This window comes from Lithobates pipiens, unplaced genomic scaffold, assembly GCF_037356315.1.
Source record: "Lithobates pipiens isolate NorthernLeopardFrog02 unplaced genomic scaffold, aLitPip1_a1.2 Scaffold_6, whole genome shotgun sequence".
Taxonomy (NCBI): Eukaryota; Metazoa; Chordata; class Amphibia; order Anura; family Ranidae; genus Lithobates; species Lithobates pipiens.
Genome location: NW_027507881.1, coordinates 4,867,400 through 4,892,909, shown reverse-complemented (window position 1 = coordinate 4,892,909; position 25,510 = coordinate 4,867,400). Strand labels below are relative to the sequence as shown.

At 46.5% G+C, this 25,510-nt stretch overlaps 1 protein-coding gene across 4 annotated transcripts in view; it reads left to right on the top strand.

Annotated features, from left to right (window-relative positions):
* Positions 1–25,510, top strand: part of LOC143958201 (mothers against decapentaplegic homolog 3) — a 202,745-nt gene that overhangs the window by 129,735 nt on the left and 47,500 nt on the right. For all 4 annotated transcript variants that reach the window (XM_077467672.1, XM_077467671.1, XM_077467670.1 and 1 more), the window contains exons 2-5: positions 7,805–7,998; positions 11,235–11,369; positions 19,009–19,080; positions 19,159–19,209. In XM_077467672.1, the coding sequence (XP_077323798.1) occupies positions 7,805–7,998; positions 11,235–11,369; positions 19,009–19,080; positions 19,159–19,209 (452 nt within the window). The remainder of the gene's footprint in view (positions 1–7,804; positions 7,999–11,234; positions 11,370–19,008; positions 19,081–19,158; positions 19,210–25,510) is intronic.

The following is a 25,510-nucleotide window of genomic DNA, read 5'->3' as shown; positions in this document are numbered from 1 at the left end:
ATAATACATTGTATACATACAGGATACATTATATAATACATTGTATACATACAGGATACATTATATAATACATTGTATACATACAGGATATATTATATAATACATTGTATACATACCGGATACATTATATAATACATTGTATACATACAGGATACATTATATAATACATTGTATACATACCGGATACATTATATAATACATTGTATACATACGGGATATATTATATAATACATTGTATACATACAGGATATATTATATAATACATTGTATACATACAGGATATATTATATAATACATTGTATCTTTTTCTCCTTCATAGATCCTCAGGACTAAAGTGAAAAGGGTTAGGGGAACATGTACTCAATATTTTTTTTAATTGATTATTATTATTGATAATAATTGATTGTTCCGGTGTTTGTTGCGCCTGGTTTGCAGCCCCTTGGCGTTGTTTCCCGGTACAAGGCTGGAATTTGATGGCGTTTCCCATATTGCGTTAGACGAGGCAGAAGGAGCGTTTCCTGAGTGGGCCGTGGTTTGTTCAGTCCTTTCAACACCTGTAAATGTAATATTTATTTCTCCGAATGTTGCTGGGGAATCGTTCTCTCCATTCCTGGAAGCGGTGTCCCCTTTCACCGCGTGGCGTGAGCCACGCTCCCGGGAGAGAGCACTGAATCATACTCGGGGAAAAGCGGTGGCATGGCTTCAAAAACCAACCCAATTCATGCGTTCATCTGAGAAAGAGGAGAGTTCTATATCTCGCTGATCAGATTTATATACAGTATCTCACAAAAGTAAGTACACCCCTCACGTTTTTCTAAATATTTTAATATATCATTTCATGGGACAACACTGAAGAAATGACACTTGTCTACAATGTAAAGTAGTGAGTGTACAGCTTGTATAACAGTGTCAATTTGCTGTCCCCTCAAAATAACTCAACACACAGCCATTAATGTCTAAACCGCTGGCAACAAAAGTGAGTACCCCCCTTAAGTCAAAATTTCCAAATTGGGTCCAAAGTGTCAATATTTTGTGTGGCCACCATTATTTTCCAGCACTGCCTTAACCATCTTGGGCATGGAGGACATCAGAGCTTCACAGGTTGTCACTGGAGTCCTCTTCCCCTCCTCCATGATGACATCACAGAGCTGGTGGATGTTGGAGACCTTGCGCTCCTCCACCTTCCGTTTGAGGATGTCCCACAGATGATCAATAGGGTTTAGGTCTGGAGACATGCTTGGCCAGTCCATCACCTTTACCCTCAGCTTCTTTAGCAAGGCAGTGATCATCTTGGAGGGGTGTTTGGGGTCGTTATGTTGGAATACTGCCCTGCGGCCCAGTCTTTGAAGGGAGGGGATCATGCTCTGCTTCAGTATATCACAGTACATGTTGGCATTCATGGTCCCCTCAATGACCTGTAGCTCCCCAGTGCCGGCAGCACTCATGCAGCCCCAGACCATGACACTCCCACCACCATGCTTGACTGTAGACAAGACACACTTGTCTTCGTCCTCCTCACCTGGTTGCCCCCACACACGCTTGTCACCATCTGACACCAAATAAGTTTATCTTGGTCTCATCAGACCACAGGACATGGTTCCAGTAATCCATGTCCTTAGTCTGCTTGTCTTCAGCAAACTGTTTACAGGCTTTCTTATGCATCATCTTTAGAAGAGGCTTCCTTCTGGGATGACAGCCATGCAGATCAATTTGATGCAGTGTGCGGCGTATGGTCTGAGCACTGACAGGCTGACCCCCCCACCCCTACAACCTCTGCAGCAATGCTGGCAGCACTCATACGTCTATTTCCCAAAGACAACCTCTGGATATGATGCTGATCACGTGACCTCAATTTCTTTGGTCGCCCATGGCGAGGCCTGTTCTGAGTGGAACCTGTCCTGTTATACCGCTGTATGGCCTTGGCCACTGTGCTGCAGCTCAGTTTTAGGGTCTTGGCAATCTTCTTATAGCCATCTTTATGTAGAGCAACAATAATTTTTTTCAGATCCTTATAGAGTTCTTTGCCATGAGGTGCCATGTTGAACTTCCAGTGACCAGTATGAGAGAGTGAGAGCGATAACACCAAATTTAACACACCTGCTCCCCATTCACACCTGAGACCTTGTAACACTAACGAGTCACATGACACCGCAGAGGGAAAATGGCTAATTGGGCCCAATTTGGACATTTTCACTTAGGGGGGTGTACTCACTTTTGTTGCCAGCGGTTTAGACATTAATGGCTGTGTGTTGAGTTATTTTGAGGGGACAGGAAATTTACACTGTTATACAAGCTGTACACTCACTACTTTACATTGTAGACAAGTGTCATTTCTTCAGTGTTGTCACATGAAAAGATAGAAGAAAAGATTTACAAAAATGTGAGGGGTGTACTTACTTTTGTGGGATACTGTACATTTCTGGGTGAGAGTAGTAAGCAAATCTATTGCTGTGGCTAGTCAACCCCCCCCCCCCCCCCCCAACCATTATCTACACGTTATCTTATCCGGCCAGACCTCCTATGACCTGCACATCCTGTGTGTGTGCAAAATCCTGCATATTTATATATAGAATTCTCCTGGTTAAGCCCTCCGTGTGGTTTGCAAGAACAAAGATTAAACCATTCTTTGGCCCACAAAACAAATGGTTCTCGTTTAAGAAAGATCCAAAATGTCAATATTTTTTTTTCTTAATCACTTGTCTACCATGGAAATTGTCTACATTTTCACATATGTTAAAATATGCACCCCCCCCCCCCCCAAACAATTATGTATTTTCTGAAAGCAGTGACCCTGGAGAATAAAATAGTGGTAGCTGCAATATTTTATGTGGCACATAAGAAAAATCCACTAACATTAATTTTAGTGTAAACAGTCATAATATTATACACAATTTTTGATCAAATATAAAAGATTGCATTAGGTAAATAGATACCAAACATGTCACGTGCGGACACAATCGCATATCATTGTGCCTGCTTCCCCCTCCCCCCCCCCCAGCCACCCACAGCAGATCACGGATCCCGGTACCCAGCCACGTTAGGCGGCCAGGGGATCATGTGATCACATGTAAGGGTTTTTACGGTATGGTACTGCTGAGACTGTAAACATGTATTAGATATTTCCTTTAGAATAGGGGGGGTCACCAAACTTTCTAAACAAAGGACCAATTTGCTGCCCTCCAGACTTTACAGGGGCCAGAATGTAGCCAGTTGGAGTAGACTATGTCTCAGGCTTGGTGGTCAGATGAGGAATAGTGTCCCATCATTGGTGTCAGTGGGAGGAATAGTGCCCCATCATTGGTGTCAGTTGGAGGAATAGTGCCCCATCATTAGTATCAGTGGGAGCAATAGTGTCCCATCATTGGTGTCAGTGGGAGGAATAGTGCCCCATCATTGGTATCAGTGGGAGGAATAGTGCCCCATCATTGGTGTCATTGGGGGGGAATAGTGCCCCACCATTGGTATCAGTGGGAGGAATAGAGCACCATCATTAGTATCAGTGGGAGGAATAGTGTCCCATTATTGGTATGAGTGGGAGGAATAGTGCCCCATCATTGGTATGAGTGGGAGGAGTAGTGCCCCATCATTGGTATGAGTGGGAGGAATAGTGCCCCATCATTGGTGTCATTGGGGGGGAATAGTGCCCCATCATTGGTATCAGTGGGAGGAATAGTGCCCCATCATTAGTATCAGTGAGAGGAATAGTGTCCCATCATTGGTATCAGTGGGCGGAATAGTGCCCCATCATTGGTGTCATTGGGGGGAATAATGCCCCATCATTGGTATCAGTGGGAGGAATAGTGCCCCATCATTGGTGTCACATCATTGGTATCAGTGGGAGGAATAATGCCCCATCATTGGTATTAGTGGGAGGAAGAGTGCCCCATCATTGGTGTTAGTGGGAGGAATAGTACCCCATCATTGGTATCAGTAGGAAAAATAGTGCCCCATCATTGGTGTTAGTGGAAGGAATAGTGTCCCATCATTGGTGTCAGTGGGAGGACTAGCGCCCCATCATTAGGATCAGTGGGAGGAATAGTGCCCCATCATTAGTATCAGTGGGAGGAATAGTGTCCCATTCTTGGTGTCAGTGGAAGGAATAGTGTCCCATCACTGGTACTAGTGGGAGGAATAGTGCCCCATCATTGGTGTCAGTGGGAGGAATAGTGCCTCATAATTGGTGTTAGTGGGAAGAATAGTGCCCCATCATTGGTGTCAGTGGGAGGAATAGTGTCCCATTCTTGGTGTCAGTGGGAGGAATAGTGTCCCATTCTTGGTGTCAGTGGAAGGAATAGTGTCCCATCACTGGTACTAGTGGGAGGAATAGTGCCCCATCATTGGTGTCAGTGGGAGGAATAGTGTCCCATTCTTGGTGTCAGTGGGAGGAATAGTGTCCCATTCTTGGTGTCAGTGGAAGGAATAGTGTCCCATCACTGGTACTAGTGGGAGGAATAGTGCCCCATCATTGGTGTCAGTGGGAGGAATAGTACCTCATAATTGGTGTTAGTGGGAAGAATAGTGTCCCATTGTTAGTGTCAGTAAGACTAATAATGCCCCACTGTTGGTGTTAGTGAAAGGAATGGTGTCTCATTGTTAGTGTCAGTGGGAAACTTAGTGCTCCAAGGGCTGTATAAAGGCCACATCTTGGCCGCGGTTTGGAGACCAATGCTGCAGAGTTGCATGGAAGGCATAGCATAGACTAGTGCGGAGTGGAGGATTTTCATGTCTCTGTTAATACATAGTAAAAGATGGACTGTAGAGAGACAGAGATAATTCCAAGTTTAATATACTATATCTAAACTACTCAAAGGGAACGTAGGAAGAACAAGGAGAACGTGTGTAATAAAACAGAAGAAAAGAAAGAGAGCGAGAAAGACTATTGCAGGCAAAAAAGGAGGGTGGAAATGAGAGGTAAGAGGGACAAGTGAAGAGAAGTAGGGAAAACCTCCCATCCCCCGGGGTCAGGCAATCGCCCACCTATAGCTACATATGCAGGGCTTCAAAGTTAGGTTGGGAATAGGCCATCCATGGGGACCAAGTATTAAGAAGTTTCTTGTGCTCATCTAGCAAATTTAGACATGAATTTTTCAGTAATGATTGGCACGTCTTGTGGTAACTTCTGGAAAGTTTAACTCCGGGAACTTCCATGAGTGAGCCTTGGTCTGTTTGGTGGCATTGAACATGAAGCTGACCGATTTCACCATGGTATGTAGAACCTTTTGGGTCGGGTAATTCAGTAAGACTTGATTGGGATCCTTGAATGAGTTACAATTTAGAACTGTATATATAAGAACGTAAACCTTCATGTCCACAACCTTTGTGCCGTGGGGTGTGACCACCTAACATGTAGCATTGTACCCTGTTGTCCACAGCCCAGAAGGTAAAGAGGTGAGTAGTAGACGTGTGCATTTCGTTTCGTACAAATCTCAAATTCGTACGAATTTCCCAAAATTCGTACGTTCGGGAGGATCCGAAATACGAATTGCCGTGCGCCCGAATTCTGTACGCAATACGAACTTTTGTTTACGAATTTCGGATTTCGGATCAGTTGTCGTCATTATGCTTATGTCAGCACAGGGATGGTGGGAGCCCCTCATTATATGCACAGCAGAGGTACAGCACCCGGAAGAAATCAGCATAGCACAGGGATGGTGGGAGCCCCTCATAATAAGCAGCCCCAGGAGGAAGTCAGCACAGCACAGGGATGGTGGGAGCCCCTCATAATATGCACAGCAGAGGTACAGCCCCAGGAGGAAGTCAACACAGCACAGGGATGGTGGGAGCCTCTCATAATAAGCAGCCCCAGGAGGAAGTCAGCACAGCACAGGGATGGTGGGAGCCTCTCATAATAAGCAGCCCCAGGAGGAAGTCAGCACAGCACAGGGATGGTGGGAGCCCCTCATAATATGCACAGCAGAGGTACAGCCCCAGGAGGAAGTCAGCACAGCACAGGGATGGTGGGAGCCTCTCATAATAAGCAGCCCCAGGAGGAAGTCAGCACAGCACAGGGATGGTGGGAGCCTCTCATAATAAGCAGCCCCAGGAGGAAGTCAGCACAGCACAGGGATGGTGGGAGCCCCTCATAATATGCACAGCAGAGGTACAGCCCCAGGAGGAAGTCAGCACAGCACAGGGATGGTGGGAGCCTCTCATAATAAGCAGCCCCAGGAGGAAGTCAGCACAGCACAGGGATGGTGGGAGCCCCTCATAATATGCACAGCAGAGGTACAGCCCCAGGAGGAAGTCAGCACAGCACAGGGATGGTGGGAGCCTCTCATAATAAGCAGCCCCAGGAGGAAGTCAGCACAGCACAGGGATGGTGGGAGCCTCTCATAATAAGCAGCCCCAGGAGGAAGTCAGCACAGCACAGGGATGGCGGGAGCCCCTCATAATAAGCAGCCCCAGGAGGAGCAGGCGCAAACTGGACCAGCGGTGCATGGCAGACAATCCGCTTCTCTCTTTCTCATCTAATGAAACGTCGTATTTCGGATAGGAAATTCTTCAACAGAATTTCGGATAAAAACCAAACTTCCATCAGCATCGACTGTCATATTGAGGTATATTTTTGCCTTTAAATTCATCGTAAAGAACGTTCGTACACGTTAACGAACCTAACGACAATTCGTATTTCGTACGAAACGGAACGGAATTTCGCACACGAAATACGAAGTACGAATTAATTTTAATACGAATCGAAACGGAACAGAAGAAAACGAATTTATTGACAGCGCCCATGTCTAGTGAGTAGCGAGGTACATATCTAGCAATACGAGAAGGAGTTAAATGTCTCAGAAACTAGAACTTTATATGAATTCTCTAGATGAGCTCTTAGCAGCAGAAGTCCAGATTTTTGTCCAGTCCTTATCTGATAAAGTCGTACCTAGTTCTGCCTCCCACCATACCATGTAAGTAGTTAAAATGCATCTTAGATGACTGAAAGACTGTTTTCGAGAACTAGTTCTCTGGGACTTTGGGGGGGGGGGGGGGTGCATAATTTTCCTTTTAAAGCCATTGAGAACATTTTATTGTATAATGGTCTTGGCCCATGTGTGGCCACCTCAACTTGCATTATGAGAATTGGGTCTAGAATCTGATTGCTATGGGCAGCACAGGCACTTGTTTTTCATATAATACGGTGTGGACAAACCAGTAGGGCTGAAACTGGGAGTGGTGGGATGGGGAAGGAGGGACATGTGTCCCGGGCGCTACATTGAGAGGGGCACCGTCGGTCTCCTCCAATCTTCTTCTCCTGGGCCCCGACCTCCTCCACATCGCAAGTGCTAGAGTTGCAGCAGGGAAGCATGTAAGGGCGTGTAGCGGTTGTGATGTTCAGGAGATCAGGCACCAGGGGAGCTGCGGGGGGGATAAGATCGAATGAGGCATCCCTTGGGCCAAGTATCCAGTGGGCACATTGGGTGTATTTTGACAGTTCCTAATCCAACGTCCTCCTGGCTCCTATATAAGAGAGTCTGGCTCCGGAATTCACTGGTTTGCAGTGCCGGGGTCAAGGTCATTTTTGAGTTTGGCATCTTCGCCATGGGCACTGAATGACCTTGTCCCGGCACTGCAAACAAGTGAAGAATTCTGGAGCCACACTTCCTATATACCGTAGGAGCCAGGAGGATGTTGGATTAGGAAATGTTGAGACTTGTCTACCTGTAAAGTTTCATCCATGATTGACTTTCAGCCTAATATGGCGACTTCCTGCAAACGTATGACATGAATGAAGTACCAGTGTGTGACAAACATCCATCAATCTCACTCTTTCTTACGTTCGTTGATGGACCTTCTTCTATCTCTGCAGGTCTCTAGATGGGAGGCTCCAAGTATCACACCGCAAAGGTCTGCCTCATGTCATATATTGCCGTCTTTGGAGGTGGCCAGATCTTCACAGCCACCACGAACTACGTGCCATGGAGATGTGCGAATATGCTTTCAACATGAAGAAAGATGAAGTCTGCGTCAATCCATATCACTACCAGAGAGTGGAGACTCCAGGTAGAGGAAATATGTCGTTTATATCAGAAGTATATATGTCTAGACTGAAGTATGGAAATTGTACCCTTCATGGTTGCCGATGGTAGATCTACATCAGGGGTCTCCAAACTTTTTAAACAAAAAAAAAAAAAACTGTCCCTCAGACTTTTGGGGGTGGATGTTGGTGCCAGTGAGAGGAATAGTACCTCATCGTTGGAGGAATAGTACCTAATCGTTGGTGTCAGTGGGAAGAATAGTGTCCCATCATTGGTATCGGTGGGAGGAGTAGTACCCAGTCATTGGTAGTGGGAGGAATAGTAGCCCTTCGTTGGTGTCAATGGAAAAAATAGTGCCCCATCAATGGGAAGAATAGTTCCCTATCATTGGTGTCAGTGGGAGGATTAGTAGCCTATCATTGGTAGTGGGAGGAATGGTAGCCCATTGTTGCTGTCAGTGGGATTAATAGTGCCCCATCATTAGTGTCAGCGGGAGGAGTAGTACCTTATCATTGGTGTCGGTGGGAGGAATAGTGCCCTATCATTGGTGTCATTGGGAAGAATAGTTCCCCATCATTGGTGCCAGTGGGAAGAATAGCACCCTATCATTGGCAGTGGGAGGAATAGTAGCCCATTGTTGGTGTCATGGGAAAAATAGTGCCCCGTCAATGGGAAGAATAGTGTCCCATCATTGGTATCATTGGGAGGAATAGTGCCCAGTCATTGGTAGTGGGAGGAATAGTAGCCCATTGTTGGTGTCAGTAGGAAGAATAGTGCATCATCACTGGTTTCAGTCGGAGGAATAGTGCCCCATCATTGGTGTCAGTGGGAACAATAGTGCCCCATAATTGGTAGGAGGGGGTGAATATTAGCCCATCAATGTCAGTGGAAGGAATAGTACACTATCATTGGTAGTGGGAGGAATAGAAGCCCATTGTTGGTGTCACTAGGAAGAATAGTGCCCCTTCATTGGTGTCAATGGGTAGAATATTACCCCATTATTGGTGTCAGTGGGAAGAATAGTGCCACATCGTTGGTTTCAGTAAGAAGAATAGTGCCCCATCGTTGGTGTCAGTGGGAGTAATAGCGCCCTATCATTGGTGTCACTGGGAAGAATAGTTCCCCATAATTGCTGTCAGTGGAAGGAATAGAAGCCTGTCATTAGTGTCAGTAGGAAGATTAGTACCCCATCACTGGTGTCGGTAGGAAGAATAGTACCCCATCATTGGTGTCAGTGGGAGGAATAGTGCCACATCGTTGGTTTCAGTAAGAAGAATAGTGCCCCATCATTGGTGTCACTGGGAAGAATAGTTCCCCATAATTGCTGTCAGTGGAAGGAATAGAAGCCTGTCATTAGTGTCAGTAGGAAGAATAGTACCCCATTGTTGGCGTGAGTAGGAAGTATAATGCATCATCATTGGTGTCAGTGGGAGTAATAGTGCCCCATCATTGGTGTCAGTGGGAACAATAGTGCCCTATAATTGGTAGTGGGGGGAATAGTAGCCCATCAATGTCAGTGGAAGGAATAGTACACTATCATTGGTAGTGGGAGGAATAGAAGCCCATTGTTGGTGTCAGTAGGAAGAATAGTGCCCCTTCATTAGTGTCAATGGGAAGAATATTACCCCATTATTGGTATCAGTGGGAAGATTAGTGCATCATCATTGGTCTCAGTGGGAAGAATAGTGCCCCATAATTGGTAGTGGTATTGTCAGTGGATGGAATTGTACACTATCACTGGTAGTGGGAGGAATAGAAGCCTATCATTAGTGTCAGTAGGAAGAATAGTACCCCATCACTGGTGTCGGTAGGAAGAATAGTGCCCCATCACTGGTGTCGGTAGGAAGAATAGTGCCCCATCACTGGTGTCAGTAGGGGGAATAGTGCCCCATCACTGGTGTCGGTAGGAAGAATAGTGCCCCATCACTGGTGTCAGTAGGAAGAATAGTACCCCATCACTGGTGTCAGAAGGAAGAATAGTGCCCCAAATTTAGTGTCAATGTGAGGCATAGTGTCTCATATCAGTGAGAGGAACAGTGCCCCAAGGCAAACAAAGGGCCGAATCTGGCCCCCAGGCTGCAGTTTGGAGACCACTGATCTACATCATAGTGACTTGCCCACAGCAGGGCTCATTCAAGTCCCTTTACATGCTGCAGCTCAACACACAGGGATATGGGAGATGATTATGGAGACTGACACATGTACACCTACACAGGTTGAACTGGATGGACTGTTGTCTTCATTCCACCTTACCTACTACTGTATGTAACTCGAATTTAATAATGATATACATTTTAGAAAAGTTACTTGCAGCTAAAACAAGCAAGTGAGACACCATTTACTTCTGAGAACATCCCATGGTCACAGCTAAGGCCAATATTTTTTTTTGTCATATACATCCAAAGATCTCATCTCAGGAAATCGTCCATCTGTGTAGGTGGTCAGCACTAGGCTTGTGTTTGAAGAGGGGGTCCATTTTTTTTTTTTTGGCACCCCTTCAAAAGTATCCTCCCATTCTAAAATGCACATGAGTTGGTATTATCATAGCAGGGTCATCACTGGGCAGCTCTGTAAGTACTCTTTATTTGTTTTCAGTATTTGAGCGACTGACCTGGAAGAGGTATTTAGCGTGGTAAGTCAGAGTGGAGAAGTCTTGATCTGCCGTCTTGTTTCCAGTTTCAGAGCTTCATAAATCCTATATGATAATAATAGTATAATAATAATAATAACCACCGACACCATTAGGATGTCATATGACGTCCTACCGGCGCCAAGTGGTTAAGAGCGTTTTGACGTTGTTGATTTCGGAACTAGGATGGAAAATGTATCTAGAACAAATAAATTTATAACCTTGAATGTGGCGTTTGTTCGGCAAATTACATTTAATTCCAAAACCAAGAGTTCTGAGCAAATGCAAAAAAAAAAAAAAAAAAAAACGTTAAAAGCAAATACAATTTTGAAGAACTTCGTCCAGTCTTTCAATGTCCAAAGAATTTACGTATGAACATTTCACTAGTGTAGCCAGCTTTGGCGTCACATGCTGGTTTTTCCAGCAAATTTTTACCGCTAATGAGCTAGCAAATAGGAATGCCAACTGAAGCCTGAATACGTACTTTTTTCGAAAGGGGCTTTTGCTGCTTCAAACTTCTTGTATTCTTCAGATGTTGGTGTATTTTGTGAATCTCTAAGTCTAGTCAAGATGCATGAATTGAATGACTATGTCTCACCTATGTCCTTCTTTCTTCTTTTTTTATGTCTCAGTCCTGCCCCCGGTATTAGTGCCACGAAACACCGAGATTCCTGCGGAGTTTCCTCCTCTCGATGATTACAGCCATTCCATTCCAGAGAACACCAACTTTCCAGCCGGCATTGAGCCACAGATCAACTACATTCCAGGTCTGGATTCGCACTGCTTTTTCCAGTTACCTTTTTTTTTTTAATGCACGATTATTCTGATAAAACAATCCAGCACCCGCATGGAGCCATTAGTGGGTCGGAAAATGACGGCATGAGGTTGGTGGTGGTTATTGTCCATTTGGGCTTGAATACCATCAGGTTGCCTGATGCTAATAAGAAGTTAAAGTGGATCTTCAACTCTCTCCCCCCTCCCATTTTTTTTTTTTTTTTTTTGTAACCCCTGCTTACCTGCTTGTAGGTCCTACACCTTTAATATACTCACCTGCCCAGCAGATCCAGCATTGTCCTGCTAAGATACTCTTTTTTTCTCTTCTGCCCCCTGCTTGATCCGGCACCGCCATCTTCTTCCGTGACGTCATCAGGAAGCTGCCAGCTCTTTTCCGAGTTCATTCGGAGTCTCTCCCAATGAAGAGGTGTTAGCCCCACCCCCCACACCTCCTTTCTCACGGAAGGACTGTGCCTCCTGGGATATGTGATGTACGTATCCCAGGAGGCACAGCGGGCAAAGTGCATGTCATTCGTCTAGGTCAGAGGTCTCAAACTGGTGGCCCTCCAGCTGTAGCAGAACTACAAGTCCCATCATTCCTTTGCCTATGGGACTCATTCTTCTAACTGTCAGCCTTGCAATGCCTCATGGGAATTTTAGTTCTGCAGCAGCTGGAGGGCCACCAGTTTGAGACCCCTGGTCTAGGTGAAGGGGTGGAGAGGAGGCAACATCAAATTGAGGGTGAAGATCCCCTTTAAAGGGGTTAGAAGGTTTTTTTTATCTTACTGCATTCTATGCAGTAAGATAAAAAAAAAAACCTTCTGTGTGTAGCAGCCTCCCCAGAACCCCCTAATTACTTACCTGAGCCCCATCTCTCTCCAGCGATGTCCACAAGTGTCTAAGCTGTCTGGGACACTCCTCCTGATTGGCTAAGACGCAGCAGTGGTGCCATTGGCTCCCATAGCTGTCAATCAAAGTCAGTCAGCCCATCAGGAGACAGAGGGGGCGGGACCAGGTCGGGGCTCCGTGTCTGAATGGATACACGGACCTCTGACTTAGATCGGGTGCCCCCATAGAGAGCTGCTGGCTGAGGGGGCACACAATAGGAGGGAGGGGCCAGGAGCAGCGAAGAGGGACCGAGAAGAGGAGGTTCTCTGTGCAAAACCAACTGCACAAAGGAGGTAAGTATAAGGCCTCATGCACACGAGACGCAGATGAAACCTCTGTCAAAAAAAAGCTGAAACGCGCGTTTAGAAACGCGCGTTTTGCCGCGTTTGCATGTCGCGTTTAGACGCGTTTAGACGCGTTTAGACGCGTTTGCGTTTAGACGCGTTTATAAAGATAACATCATGTAGACCCTCCCCAAGCTCTCAAAGCATTTTTTTTAACTATTTCTGCTATTTTGATCAGAGTGAGCAGCAGCAGCATAGAGAGCAGTTGTACACTTGCATTTGCCGTGTCACTTGCCACGGCACCTGCCACAAGTTGTGGATTGTCCACTTGCCACGTCACTTGCCACAAGTTGGGGATTGTCCACTTGCCACATCACCTGCCACGTCACCTGCCACAAATTGTGGATTGTCCACTTGCCACGTCACTTGCCACATCACCTGCCACGAGATGTGGATTGTCCACTTTCCACGTCATCTGCCATGCCACCTGCCACAAGCTGTGGATTGTCCACTTGCCACGTCACCAGCCACATCACCTGCCACAAGTTGTGGATTGTCTACTTGCCGCGTCACTTGCCACATCACCTGCCACGTCACTTGCCACATCACCTGCCACAAGTTGTGGATTGTTCACTTGCCACGTCACCTGCCACGTCACCTGCCACAAGTTGTGGATTGTCCACTTGCCACGTCACTTGCCACGTCACCTGCCACGTCACTTGCCACGTCACCTGCCACGTCACCTGCCACAAGTTTTGGATTGTCCACTTGCCATGTCACTTGCCACGTCAGCTGCCACGTCACTTGCCACGAGATGTGGATTGTCCACTTTCCACGTCATCTGCCATGCCACCTGCCACAAGCTGTGGATTGTCCACTTGACACGTCACCAGCCACATCACCTGCCACAAGTTGTGGATTGTCCACTTGCCACGTGACTTGCCACATCACCTGCCACGTCACTTGCCACATCACCTGCCACAAGTTGTGGATTGTCTACTTGCCGCGTCACTTGCCACTTCACCTGTCACGTCACTTGCCACGTCACCTGCCACAAGTTGTGGATTGTTCACTTGCCACGTCACCTGCCACATCACCTGCCACAAGTTGTGGATTGTCCACTTGCCACGTCACTTGCCACAAGCTGTGGATTGTCCACTTGCCACATCACTTTCCACGTCACCTGCCACGTCACTTGCCACGTCACCTGCCACAAGTTTTGGATTGTCCACTTGCCACGTCAGCTGCCACGTCACTTGCCACATCACCTGCCACGTCACCTGCCACAAGTTGTGGATTGTCCACTTGCCACATCACCTGCCACGTCACTTGCCACAAGATGTGGATTGTCCACTTGTCACATCACCTGCCACATCACTTGCCACATAACCTGCCACAAGTTGTGGATTGTCCACTTGCCACGTCACTTGCCACAAGATGTGGATTGTCCACTTTCCACGTCACCTGCCATGCCATCTGCCACAAGTTGTGGATTGTCCACTTACCACGTCACCAGCCACATCACCTGCCACAAGTTGTGGATTGTCCACTTGCCACACCACTTTCCACGTCACCTGCCACGTCACCTGACACAAGATGTGGATTGTCCACTTGCCACGTCACCAGCCACATCACCTGCCACAAGTTGTGGATCGTCCACTTGCCACGTCCCTTGCCACGTCCCCTGCCACGTCACCTGCCACTAGTGGATTGTCCACTTGCCACGTCACTTGCCACGTCACCTGCCACAAGTTATGGATTGTCCACTTGCCACGTCACATGCCAGTCACCTGCCACAAGTTGTTGATTTTCCACTTGCCACGTCACCTGCCAAGTCACTTGCCGCGTCACCTGCCAGGTCACTTGCCACGTCACCTGCCACAAGTTGTCTATTGTCCACTTTCCACGTCACTTGCCACTTCACCTGCCACGTCACTTGCCACAAGTTGTGGATTGTCCACTTGCCACATCACTTGCCACCTGCCATGTCACTTGCCACAAGTTGTGGATTGTCCACTTGCCACGTCACTTGCCACAAGTTGTGGATTGTCCACTTGCAATTGCAATTGTTTAAAATATTTTTCTAATGGTTTTTCATCATTTGCAATCATTTTTGAGATTTTTAATGTAAAAAAAAAGGTCACCTTTAAAAACGCATATAAACGCAAACGCGGCTAAACGCGGTTGCCGCGTTCAGCCGCGTTTAGCCGCGTTTAGCCCCGTTTTGCGTCTGAAACGCAGAAATTTTTGTCTCTGAACGCATTTTTTTGCTTCTGGAAAAACGTGATTAAACGCAACTGCATATAAACGCAAAAAAACGAGACTGTGTGCATGGACACATAGGATAACATTGAATGAGTTCAGGTGCAGTTGAAAAAACTGTCCAACTGCATCTGAACGCGCGTTTAACTGCGTCTCGTGTGCATGAGGCCTAACATGTTTGTAAAGGCTGCTTTTTTTTAAATCACTTTATAGTGATACTAAAGTCTTGTTTTTTTTTTTGTTTAAAACTAACAAACATGTTATACTTACCTGCTCTGTGTAATGGTTTTGCACAGAGCACCCCCGACCCTCCTCTTCTCGGATCCCTCGCTGGCCTTTTTGCCCCCTCCCTCCTACTAAGTGCCCCCCCCCCCACAGCAAGCAGCTTGCTATGTGGGCACCTGAGCTGAGCCGCTGCTCTGTGTGTTCATTTAGACACGGAGCCTTGGCTCGACCCCTCCCCCTCTCTCTCTCTCCTCATTGGCTCGCTGCCTTTGTTTGACAGCAGCAGCCCCAATGACGCCCGCCGCTGTCTCAGTCAATGAGGCAGAGTCCCTGGACAGCTGACGTGCAACACTGCATCAAGATAAGGCTCAGGTAAGTATTGGGGGTGGGGCTTCACACAAAGAATACATTAAGATAAAAACCTTCTGCCTTTAAGTTTTGTTTTTTTTGCCGAGCAAGAATAGGTAAGTGTTTAAATCTGCCATTGGGTTCCTTGAGCAACATACTCGGGGGGGGGGGGCACTGGGGAACTTTAGACTTGCATGTGTAGTCAGATGAGGGAAAACTTCTATAGCTCTAGCCAGGGTTCCCTCGATGGGCAACCAACAGTACCGACCGGCCAACACTGGATGAAAAGGTCCAAAATAATTTTAATTGTTGATTAAAAAAAAAAAAAAAAGTCCTATAAAACTAGCCAACGTGTGTTGCCATCGAAACAAACCAATTGAAATGATCTTGGGATCGTTCTCCCATGCGGTTTTGGTCTGGTGCTCCTTTCTGTATTTCTAAGGTTGGGTTCTCAGGATCACCCATTGTTTCTGTTATTGTTTTGATCATCACTTTTATTAAGTGAGAAGGAAGAGTAAACTAATACTGAAGCACATTTGGCAGCAAAAGGAAGAATGAAGAAACACTAATGCATCCTCAGACAATGGTGTGTATGTAAACAGATATGGTAGTAAGCATAGTTCCCTATGGCCATACATACTGGGTAATAGATCTATGTAAGGGGATAGGCAGGTCTCGTTTTCTCCATTACTTGGCGGTACACAGGGGCATTTGAAACGGGTAATGTGGTGCTGGGTTGATTTATAAACAGAGAATGTTTTATTATTTATCTTTTACATAGAAATTCAAAAATGTGGTGATTCCATATAGCAGCCATAAACTTGGGTTTTTGGGGAAACCTAGGGTTCTTCTAGGGCAACGGTAGGCAACCTCAACACTCCAGCTGTGGTGAAACTACAAATCCCATCTTGCCTCTGCCTCAAGGAGTCATGCCTGTGATTGTCAGGGTCTTGCAATGTCTTGTGGGACTTGTAGTTTCACTACAGCTGGAGGGCCGAGGTTGCCTATAGATATGGTAGGCAACCCCTGCTGGCATGACTCATGAATATGTATGGCCTGCCCCTAGGGTTACCACCTCATCCCTTTAAACCCAAACGCAAATTATTACACAGGTTCTGAGGCTAATTGAATGCAGATGAGGCACCAAGTGAGTTTAATTACCACCTTATTCAGCCCCAGAACCCGTGTAAATCATATGTGTTTGGTTTTAAAGGGATGAGGTGGCAACCATACCTGCCCCCTGCCAGCCCATTTTGCTGGGATTGGCTGGGGCCCTCATCCTAGACCTCACCCCCCTACTTCTGGAAGCTTCTCCAAAGGTTCCAGAAAGCAGGAGGAGTGACCATGCATGCTGCTTATGGAGTCATCCAGCATCCCTGAGTCACTCAACCCTGACCCAGATTCAACCAAGGCCTGGCTTTCAGCAAGACCACATTTTCCTCCACTAACGAACTTACTATATGGTAGTTCTAGGATTGCCTATAGATATGGTAGTAAGCATAGTTCCCTATGGCCATACATACTGGGTAATACATCTATATGTAAGGGGGATAGGCAGGTCTTGTTTTCTTCATTACATGGCGGTACACAGGAGCATTTTAAACAGGTAATGTGGTGCTGGGTTGGTTTATAAACAGAGAATGTTTTAATATTTATCTATTACATAGAAATTCAAAAATGTGGTCATTTCATAATGCAGCCATTCTCAACTTGGGTTTTTGGGGGAAACCTAGGGTTCTTCTAGAGCAGTGGTAGGCAACCTCGGCACTCCAGCTGTGGTGAAACTACAAATCCCATCATGCCTCTGCCTCTAGGAGTCATGCCTGTGATTGTCAGGGTCTTTGCAATGTCTTGTGGGACTTGTAGTTTCACTACAGCTGGAGGGACGAGGTTAGCCTACCCCTTGTTCCAGAGGTTGTTTGGGGTTTCCTCAGGCTGTGTTGCTGGTTGACCTTTTATTTGATGGTGCCTGCATAATTCAGGGGCCAATGCCATTTGGCCTGAGTCAGCGGCATGACAACAATGATCTTTAGTGCTGTTTGTAAGGGTGCAATTCTGACCACTACTGTCATGGTGGCACTCTTTCCACTGGCCACCAATATAAGGGGCATTTTTTTTCCCCAAATGACCCTAAATGCATTGGTTTTAGCCAGGGTTCCATAAATTATTTCAAGGTTTCCATTGGGGTAAAAATTGGGGTTCCATTGGGGTAAAAAGGTTGAGAAAGGCTTCCATATAATATATTAACTTTGCAGTGTTGATCACCCCCAACACATACTATATCAAAGACTCGCAAAGGTAATAAGCTGCAGGGGTCTCAAACTGGCGGCCCCTCCAGCTGTTGCAGAACTACAAGTCCCATGAGACATTGCAAGGCTGACCGTTACTGGCATGGCTCCCTCAGGCAGAGGCATGGTGGGACTTGTAGTTCCTCAACAGCTGGAGGGCCACCGGTTTGAGACCCCTGGAATAAAGGGTTGTCTAACAGATCAACACATGTGAAAATCCACCTTGGCAATAGCGACCGGATGAACCCATGAACACTGTCACAGCTGCAAGGCTGTGCAGCAAACAAGTAGGGCATGTCGTGTTCAGCAGGCAATACCAACTGCCAACACACCCCATAGAAGTCAATGGAGCCCTCTGCAACTGGTTTGCAACTGTGTCTAATAGACATGGTTGCGACGCGGTGAGCGCGGATTTCAGTGTAAAATCCTTTTTCAGAGGTGGAGGTGGCGCGCCGCGTTCCTGTACGATTACTGCACATTCCTGCATGCTGCAATTTTGCAGCTCATTTATTTGAACGGGCTGAAATCACACCAGAACGCAGAGAAGGTAGTGTATGCACTACTTTTTAAACAAACATGCTGCATCAGATGGCATGGGGTACTGTGGGAACATGCGATTTGATACCCGCGAATGCACTGCGTTTGGGATTGCTGGTAACATTACATTAGCGGATTACAAAGGCAGTGCCTTTCGAATGCTGTGCGGGGAAACGCGTGTGGAACACACCCTTTTCTGCACCCGCGTTCTGGTGTGAGCTGTCCCTAAAGGAATAGCTCTCTTTGTTAGACTATATTCCAGGGATATGCAATTTGCGGACCTCCAGCTGTTGTGGAACTACAAGTCCCATGAGGCATAGAAAGACTCTGACAGCCACAAGCATGACACCCAGAGGCAGAGGCATGATGGGACTTGTAGTTTTGCAACAGCTGGAGGTCCGCTAATTGCAGATCCCTGCCATATTCTGTGCAGACAGATTCTGACCAGGAGGGTCTGATTCATCATAATAACTTGGCATACACTCTCAGTGTTCTAATGAAAAAAGCTGCAGTGTCTGCATCCCTACAGAAGTATTTAATCCTTGGGGAGTATCCCACCAATGATGTTACAGAACTCCTCCGGGTGGCCATATTGCATTGAATTTTACAGAAAAATTACAGCGGCTGTAGATTGCAATGGAAAAGTGTTTTTTAATCAAATGAAATATACATTATTCGTGCAGCAATTGTATAAGCTGTGTTATTTTTTGCTTTATTATTTTTCCACAAATGTGGAGATGCCCTTTAAGACAGAATTGGAGGGAGGATGATGATGATTGTGTACTCTTCGTGTTCTTTAGAAACTCCGCCTCCGGGATACCTGAGTGAAGATGGAGAAACCAGCGATCAGATGAATCACAGCATAGACTCGGGTAAGAAAGACCTTCCAGTATACAGGGAGGGGGGGCGTTGGTTGAATCCATTGTGTAATATCTGAAATTCTTTTTCAGGGTCACCAAATCTGTCTCCCAACTCCATGTCTCCGGCACACAGTAACATGGGTGAGTTTACTGAATTATTATTTACTACAATAGAGTTTTGATTGATGGTTTTGCACAAAGCAGCCCGGATCCTCCTCTTCTTGGGTCCCTCTTGCTTACTGGGCACGTAAACCCCCTTCCTGCCCACACCAATTTTCAGCGCTGACGCACTTTGAATGACAATTGCGCGATCATGCAAAGCTGTACCCAAATGACATTTTTATCATTTTTTTTCACACAAATAGAGCTTTCTTTTGGTGGTATTTAATCGCAGCTGGGATTTGTATTTTTTGCTAAACAAACAAAAAAAGATGGAAAATTTTGAAAAAAAAAAATCATGTTTCATAGTTTATTCTAAAATTTTGCAAACAAGTAATTTTTCTCTTTCATTGATATGCATTGATGAGGCAGCACTGGTGGGCACCAATAGGCTGCACTGGTGGGCACCGATAGGCTGCACTGGTGGGCGCTGATAGGTACAGTTAAGGCAGCACTGATAGCCACAGATAAGGCGACACTGGTGGGGACAGATAAGGTGGCACTGATGGGGACAGATAAGGCGGTACTGATGGGCACAGATATGGCGGCACTGATGGGGACAGATAAGGCGGTACTGATGGGCACAAGTGAGGCGGCACTGATAAGATGATACTGATGGGCACTGATGGGTAGCACTGTTGATGAGGCACTGATTGGTGACACTGATGGGTTGCACTGTGGTCACTGATGGGTGGCACTGTGGGCACTGGTAGTTTTTATTTTTTGCTAAACAAACAAAAAAAGATGGCAAATTAAAAAACAAAAACAAATCATGTTTCATAGTTTGTTATAAAATTTTGCAAACAGGTAATTTTTCTCCTTCATTGATATGCGCTGATGAGGCTGCACTGGTGGGCACTGATAGGCTGCACTGGTGGGCACTGATAGGTACAGTTAAGGTGGCACTGATGGGGACAGATAAGGCGGTACTGATGGGCACAGAGGCGGCACTGATGGCCACTGATAACATGGTACTGATGGGCCCTGATGGGTGGCACTGATGGGTAGCACTGTTGATGAGGCACTGATTGGTGAAACTAATGGGTTGCACTGTGGTCACTGATGGGTGGCACTGTGGTCACTGATGGGTGGCACTGGTAGGTGGTGCTGGTGGGCACTGGTAGGCAGCACTGTTGTGTACTGCTATGTGGCACTGGCAGGTGGGCACAGGTGAGCTGGTGGCAGCTCTCCTTGTTAGGGACCCATGTCCCTCTGAGAGCCGCTGTCGTCTTTTTTTTTTCTCACGCTATCAGCGCGAGGAGAAGAAATTGGCGATTACCCACTCTGTTTACATCACATGATCAGCAGTCACTGGCTGACAGCTGATCACGTGGTAAGGGGTCGGGATCAACCCCTTACTCCGATCTGTCATGAGCCGAGTCTCATAGACTCGCTGATCACAGAGCGCTACGCGTGCCCTGCAGGGGGTGCACAGGCCACTCGGGCATGGGAGGACGTCAATAGATGTACTCCCGGCAAAGTAGGTCCATGCTGTAGCCATCATTCGGCTATTACGCGGATCCAAAGTAGTTAAAGTTCTTGTGCGTGTAAAGGCAGGTGTCCCACTACTTTTGACTAATATATATATATATATATATATGTGTGTGTGTGTGTGTGTGCATTTTTCAGCCAAAGCCTTACTCATAGCATCATGCATAAGGCTAAAACGCGTTAGCGTATTATTGCTGTACCCAGTCATGTAGTCAATAAAGAATCATTACAATGGATGATACAGAACAAGTTTTTTTCTTTTAATTGGTGCCATTTTGGCTTATAGCGTAGAGACTCTACACTCCTACTATAGACCTGGCATTTAGGGACAGCATTCCTGAGCTTCTGTAACCTGAAATCCTCTTAACAGAACTCCACTCCCAGCACAGGACGTCTCCTGGTCACTAATAAATGATATGCGGCTCCTACATACACGTCACGTTAATAACTGAAAAGAGTCACAAATAAGGTATTAGTGATGGGGGGTATGTGTGGGGCCTGCTGGAGGTTAGAGGAGATCAGCAACACTGTCACAAAATGTTGAGTCTGGATCCTGCTTTCTACACATGTGCAGTAGAACCCCTTAGACTTTAATTTGGGCCCCAAGACAAATCAGGGTACTTGGCCTATAATAAGTATTTGCACCAGGCACTGGTAGTTATTGTGAAAGAATTGGAGAGATGCAGAGAAAGGAAAAAGGAGGGGTGGATGTTGGCAGCTACTGTACTTGTTCATTGGGGTGCCATTTTCAATGAAAATCACAGCAGCACCCCAAAAATTGTGCAGTGTGTTGACAATATGGCAAAATGCACATCGTAAAAGGCTGAAGGAGGCTAAGGATGTCTTCACCCTAATGACCCTGCTCCCCATGGCAACTAAACCCCTCAGGCATTTACCACAGGCTGATGCGGTCCTGGAGCAGACACCATATTGGCAGAGGTTCAGGTGCCTACACCATATTGGCAGAGGTTCAGGTGCCTACACCATATTGGCAGAGGTTCAGGAGCCTATACCATATTGACAGAGGTTCAGGAGCATATACCATATTGGCCGAGATTCATGAGTCTACACCCTATTGGCTGAGGTTCAGGATCTTGCACCCTACTGGACCAGGTTTAGGAGTGTACACACCCTACTGACCCAAGTTCAGCAGCTTACACCCTACTGGTCCAGGTTCAGGAGCCTACACCCTATTGACAGAGGTTCAGGAGCCTACACCATATTAGCAGGGGTTCAGGAGCCTACAGCATATTGACAGAGATTAAGGAGCCTACAACATATTGGCTGAGGTTCAGGAGTCTAAACCATATTGGCTGAGGTTCAGAAGTCTACGCCATATTGGCTGAGGTGCAGGAGTCTACACCATAATGGCCGAGGTTCAGGAGCCTACACCATAATGGCCGAGGTTCAGGAGCCTACACCATATTGTCTGAGGTTCAGGAGCCTACAATATATTGACCGAGTTTTAAGAGCCTACACCATATTGACAGAGGTCCAGGAGCCTACACCATATTGGCAGAATTTCAGAGCCTACACCATTTTGGCAGAGGTTCAGGGTCCTTCACCATATTGTCTGAGGTTCAGGGTCCTTCACCATATTGTCTGAGGTTCAGGAACCTTCATCATATTGTCAGAGGTTCAGGAGCCTACACCATATTGACCGAGGTTCAGGAGCCTACACCATATTGGCAGAATTTCTGAGCCTACACCATTTTGGCAGAGGTCAAGTTGGGAGGTTCGTAGTGTGGGCCTCCCATGCCCCATTGCAACACAGACCCATCTGCTGCATGGACCACTCTGGATGGTATTTCCAATGGGTACGGCTGTTGTGGATGGCAATAGTCTACAATTAAAAGTCAATGCAACTTGAATACATAGTAGCAACATAATGCATTCCATCGCCTCCTCACTGCCTGCTTTAACCCCCTAGATGCAGGACTATTGAGCTACTACCACGTGCATTGTGCACAGTTGCAGCATGGCCCCATTCAATTGAATGCGTTGCGCTCAACGGGTTTTAGTGCCCACCGAGCGCGACTGGGGGTATAATTCCTGCCACGTCTATGAACCAAAGCATTATGGCCACAATATGTATATACCCCTATCTGCTACCTTTCCAGGTAAAAGGGGAGTAGTTGAGGGCCAGTAAAAACAACAGTGGTAGTCTGGCATTTCGTTGGTAAAAACAGGAGTTCTGGGGGTGATGCAACACCTACTCACCACCTTACAAATATATCTGATAATGATTTTGGTGTTTCCTTAAAGACCTCATGACTCCTTGTAAAATCTATCTATGGAATATTTTGGTACACGGTATCTGTGTAGGACCTATGAGATCCCGGGATCAATGAGTATATAGGCAGGACAGGAGAGTCTGCACGGCATCGTGGTGATAAACGATGTGGAGCTAAAGAGCTGATTGCAGCATTTCCACACCAACTCACCCTAAGAAGAGCCCTTTGTGCCGAAAAAACCACCACAGTCAGCCCAGGGCCTCTTCCTTAGAGGTACGTGAAGCCTTGAGAGAAGTAGTACAAAATGTTCCTCGCCACCCTTCCACATCTGCTGGAATTTGTACATTAGGACTGCTGAACCATAGAAGTGAACATGGGACACCATGGAAATATTGCCACCAGCAGATTTGAGCTCGTGCTTTTTAAAAGAGAAATCAGCTAAGGCCTCTATAGGGGAATGCTAAGTGGAGGGACGCGGCTCTTATAATGACTTGTTCAGTCTCATTATTTTATTGAAGCTGAACTCCAGGTATGGTTTGTATTGTATAGTTACATTGGTCCAGCTTGTCCCAATGTGAGCATGTATATCTCATAAACAAGGGGATTCTAGAGGAACCAAGCCAACTACCGCAGGGGGTAACTGTCAGTGCTCAACCCGGACTGGAATGTTAGGCTGATGCTACCCTCTTAGGCCCCTTTCACACAGGCGCCTACGTTGGATGGACTCCGCTTGCTCAGAGGGAATCAGCAGAGTGATCCCCCCCCCCCCCCTGGCTGAGCAAGTGGAGTCCGTCCAACAAAGGTGCAGAGCAGAGTGGAGACGGACCCAGCCCCGCTCTCCTCTATGGGGAGATCAAGTAAAAACGGCCCTGCCCATTTTCACCCGATCCGCCATTCGGATGCAAAAATACGACCACCATCCATCTGGATTTGGCGGACTGGATCGCCACTATCCACTCCATAGGGGTGAATGGAGGATCCGATTGGGTCCACCTGAAAAACGGGACAGGCGATGGGACAGCTCGCGTGAAAGGGGCCTTAAGGTCAGGGAATCTTGCAACTGTACAAACAAAATCAAACAAATTGGGCGGAAAGGCCCAGTGCATTATCAATAGCACTTTAATATAGGATAAAAAGAGTACATAACTTACAAGAGCAAATAGTATCACAGCGTTGTACATGGACCAAAGGACCAAAAGGTCTTGCACATGGTGAAACTCATAAGGTCAAAAGGAACATCATAATACCATCTGGCGGGTTTCAAGGGACATATTCCCTTCTTCAGAGCAAAATAGAGGTTTTTTTAGACTCTTATTTTGCTCTGAAGAAGGGGATGTGTCTCCCGAAATGCATTAGCTGGTATTATGATGTTCGTTTGGACCTTATGAGTTCCACCGTGTGCAAGATCCTTTGGTCCTTCCTTTGGTTCATGTACAATACCGTTGCTTTTGTGAGTATGTACTCTTTTTTTTTTTTATCCTTTAAAAAAGAGTTGTTGATAATGCGTTTGCGCCCTTTTGTTTAATTTTGTTTGTACAGTTGCAAGATTCCCCGACCTTAAGAGGGCAGCATCAGCTTAACATTCCAGTCCGGATTGAACATTGACAGTTACCACATGCGGCAGTCTGGTTTCTCTTGATGTGGCAGTCGGTTTGGTTTCTCTTGAATCCCCTAGTGGTAAGCTGCCAAGATACTACGTTGTCATGCGATGTATATCTCAAACCTTAAGGGCCACTGGGGAAGATTCCACAGAGGTCCTACAGCTAGAAATCTCCCACGTGTGCAGTCAGGGAGTCCTCCTAGGGGACCGTGTGCCCTACATTGAGGAGACGTCACTGCCATTGGGTTTTCTAAGTATCAGATGTCATGCGATGTATATCTCAAACCTTAAGGGCCACTGGGGAAGATTCCACAGAGGTCCTACAGCTAGAAATCTCCCACGTGTGCAGTCAGGGAGTCCTCCTAGGGGACCGTGTGCCCTACATTGAGGAGACGTCACTGCCATTGGGTTTTCTAAGTATCAGATGGCCTTGCTGACTTCAAAATGGTTCTGACCATAGATGGGTGTTCTACTCACTGGGCTTCTTTAGCACTGGTCTTCCAGAAGTGACTTCACTTGAATATTGAGTATGGGTGGAAAGACAGAGGTAGGAGGATGTCAGAAGCATACATTTGTCAAGAGGGCATTCCAAAGGCTCTTGGTTTCTTTGAAAGGCATGCAAACATACAGCTTAAGGCATTCACACTTGCAAATGGGGCCATCGCAGGTTACATGCGAGAATCTCAGTGGGGTTTTATCATGGTCAGTATTTGCATTAGTAAACCTCACAATTACCGACTACATGACAATGCTGAACCTGCTGGGAGGTCAGTGAGAGACGAAGAAATACAGGGGTTACCTTTTCCTGAAAATATCTGTGTGCGGGACCTGCCTCATAGAACCAGTAATTCACAGGAAGACTTTTTCTCTTATAAAAACATATTTATATGTGTGTATCAGGGGGTATTGCTTTAGGCCCTTGATGCCTGACCTGTGGCCCTTTGGCACTTTTTGTTCA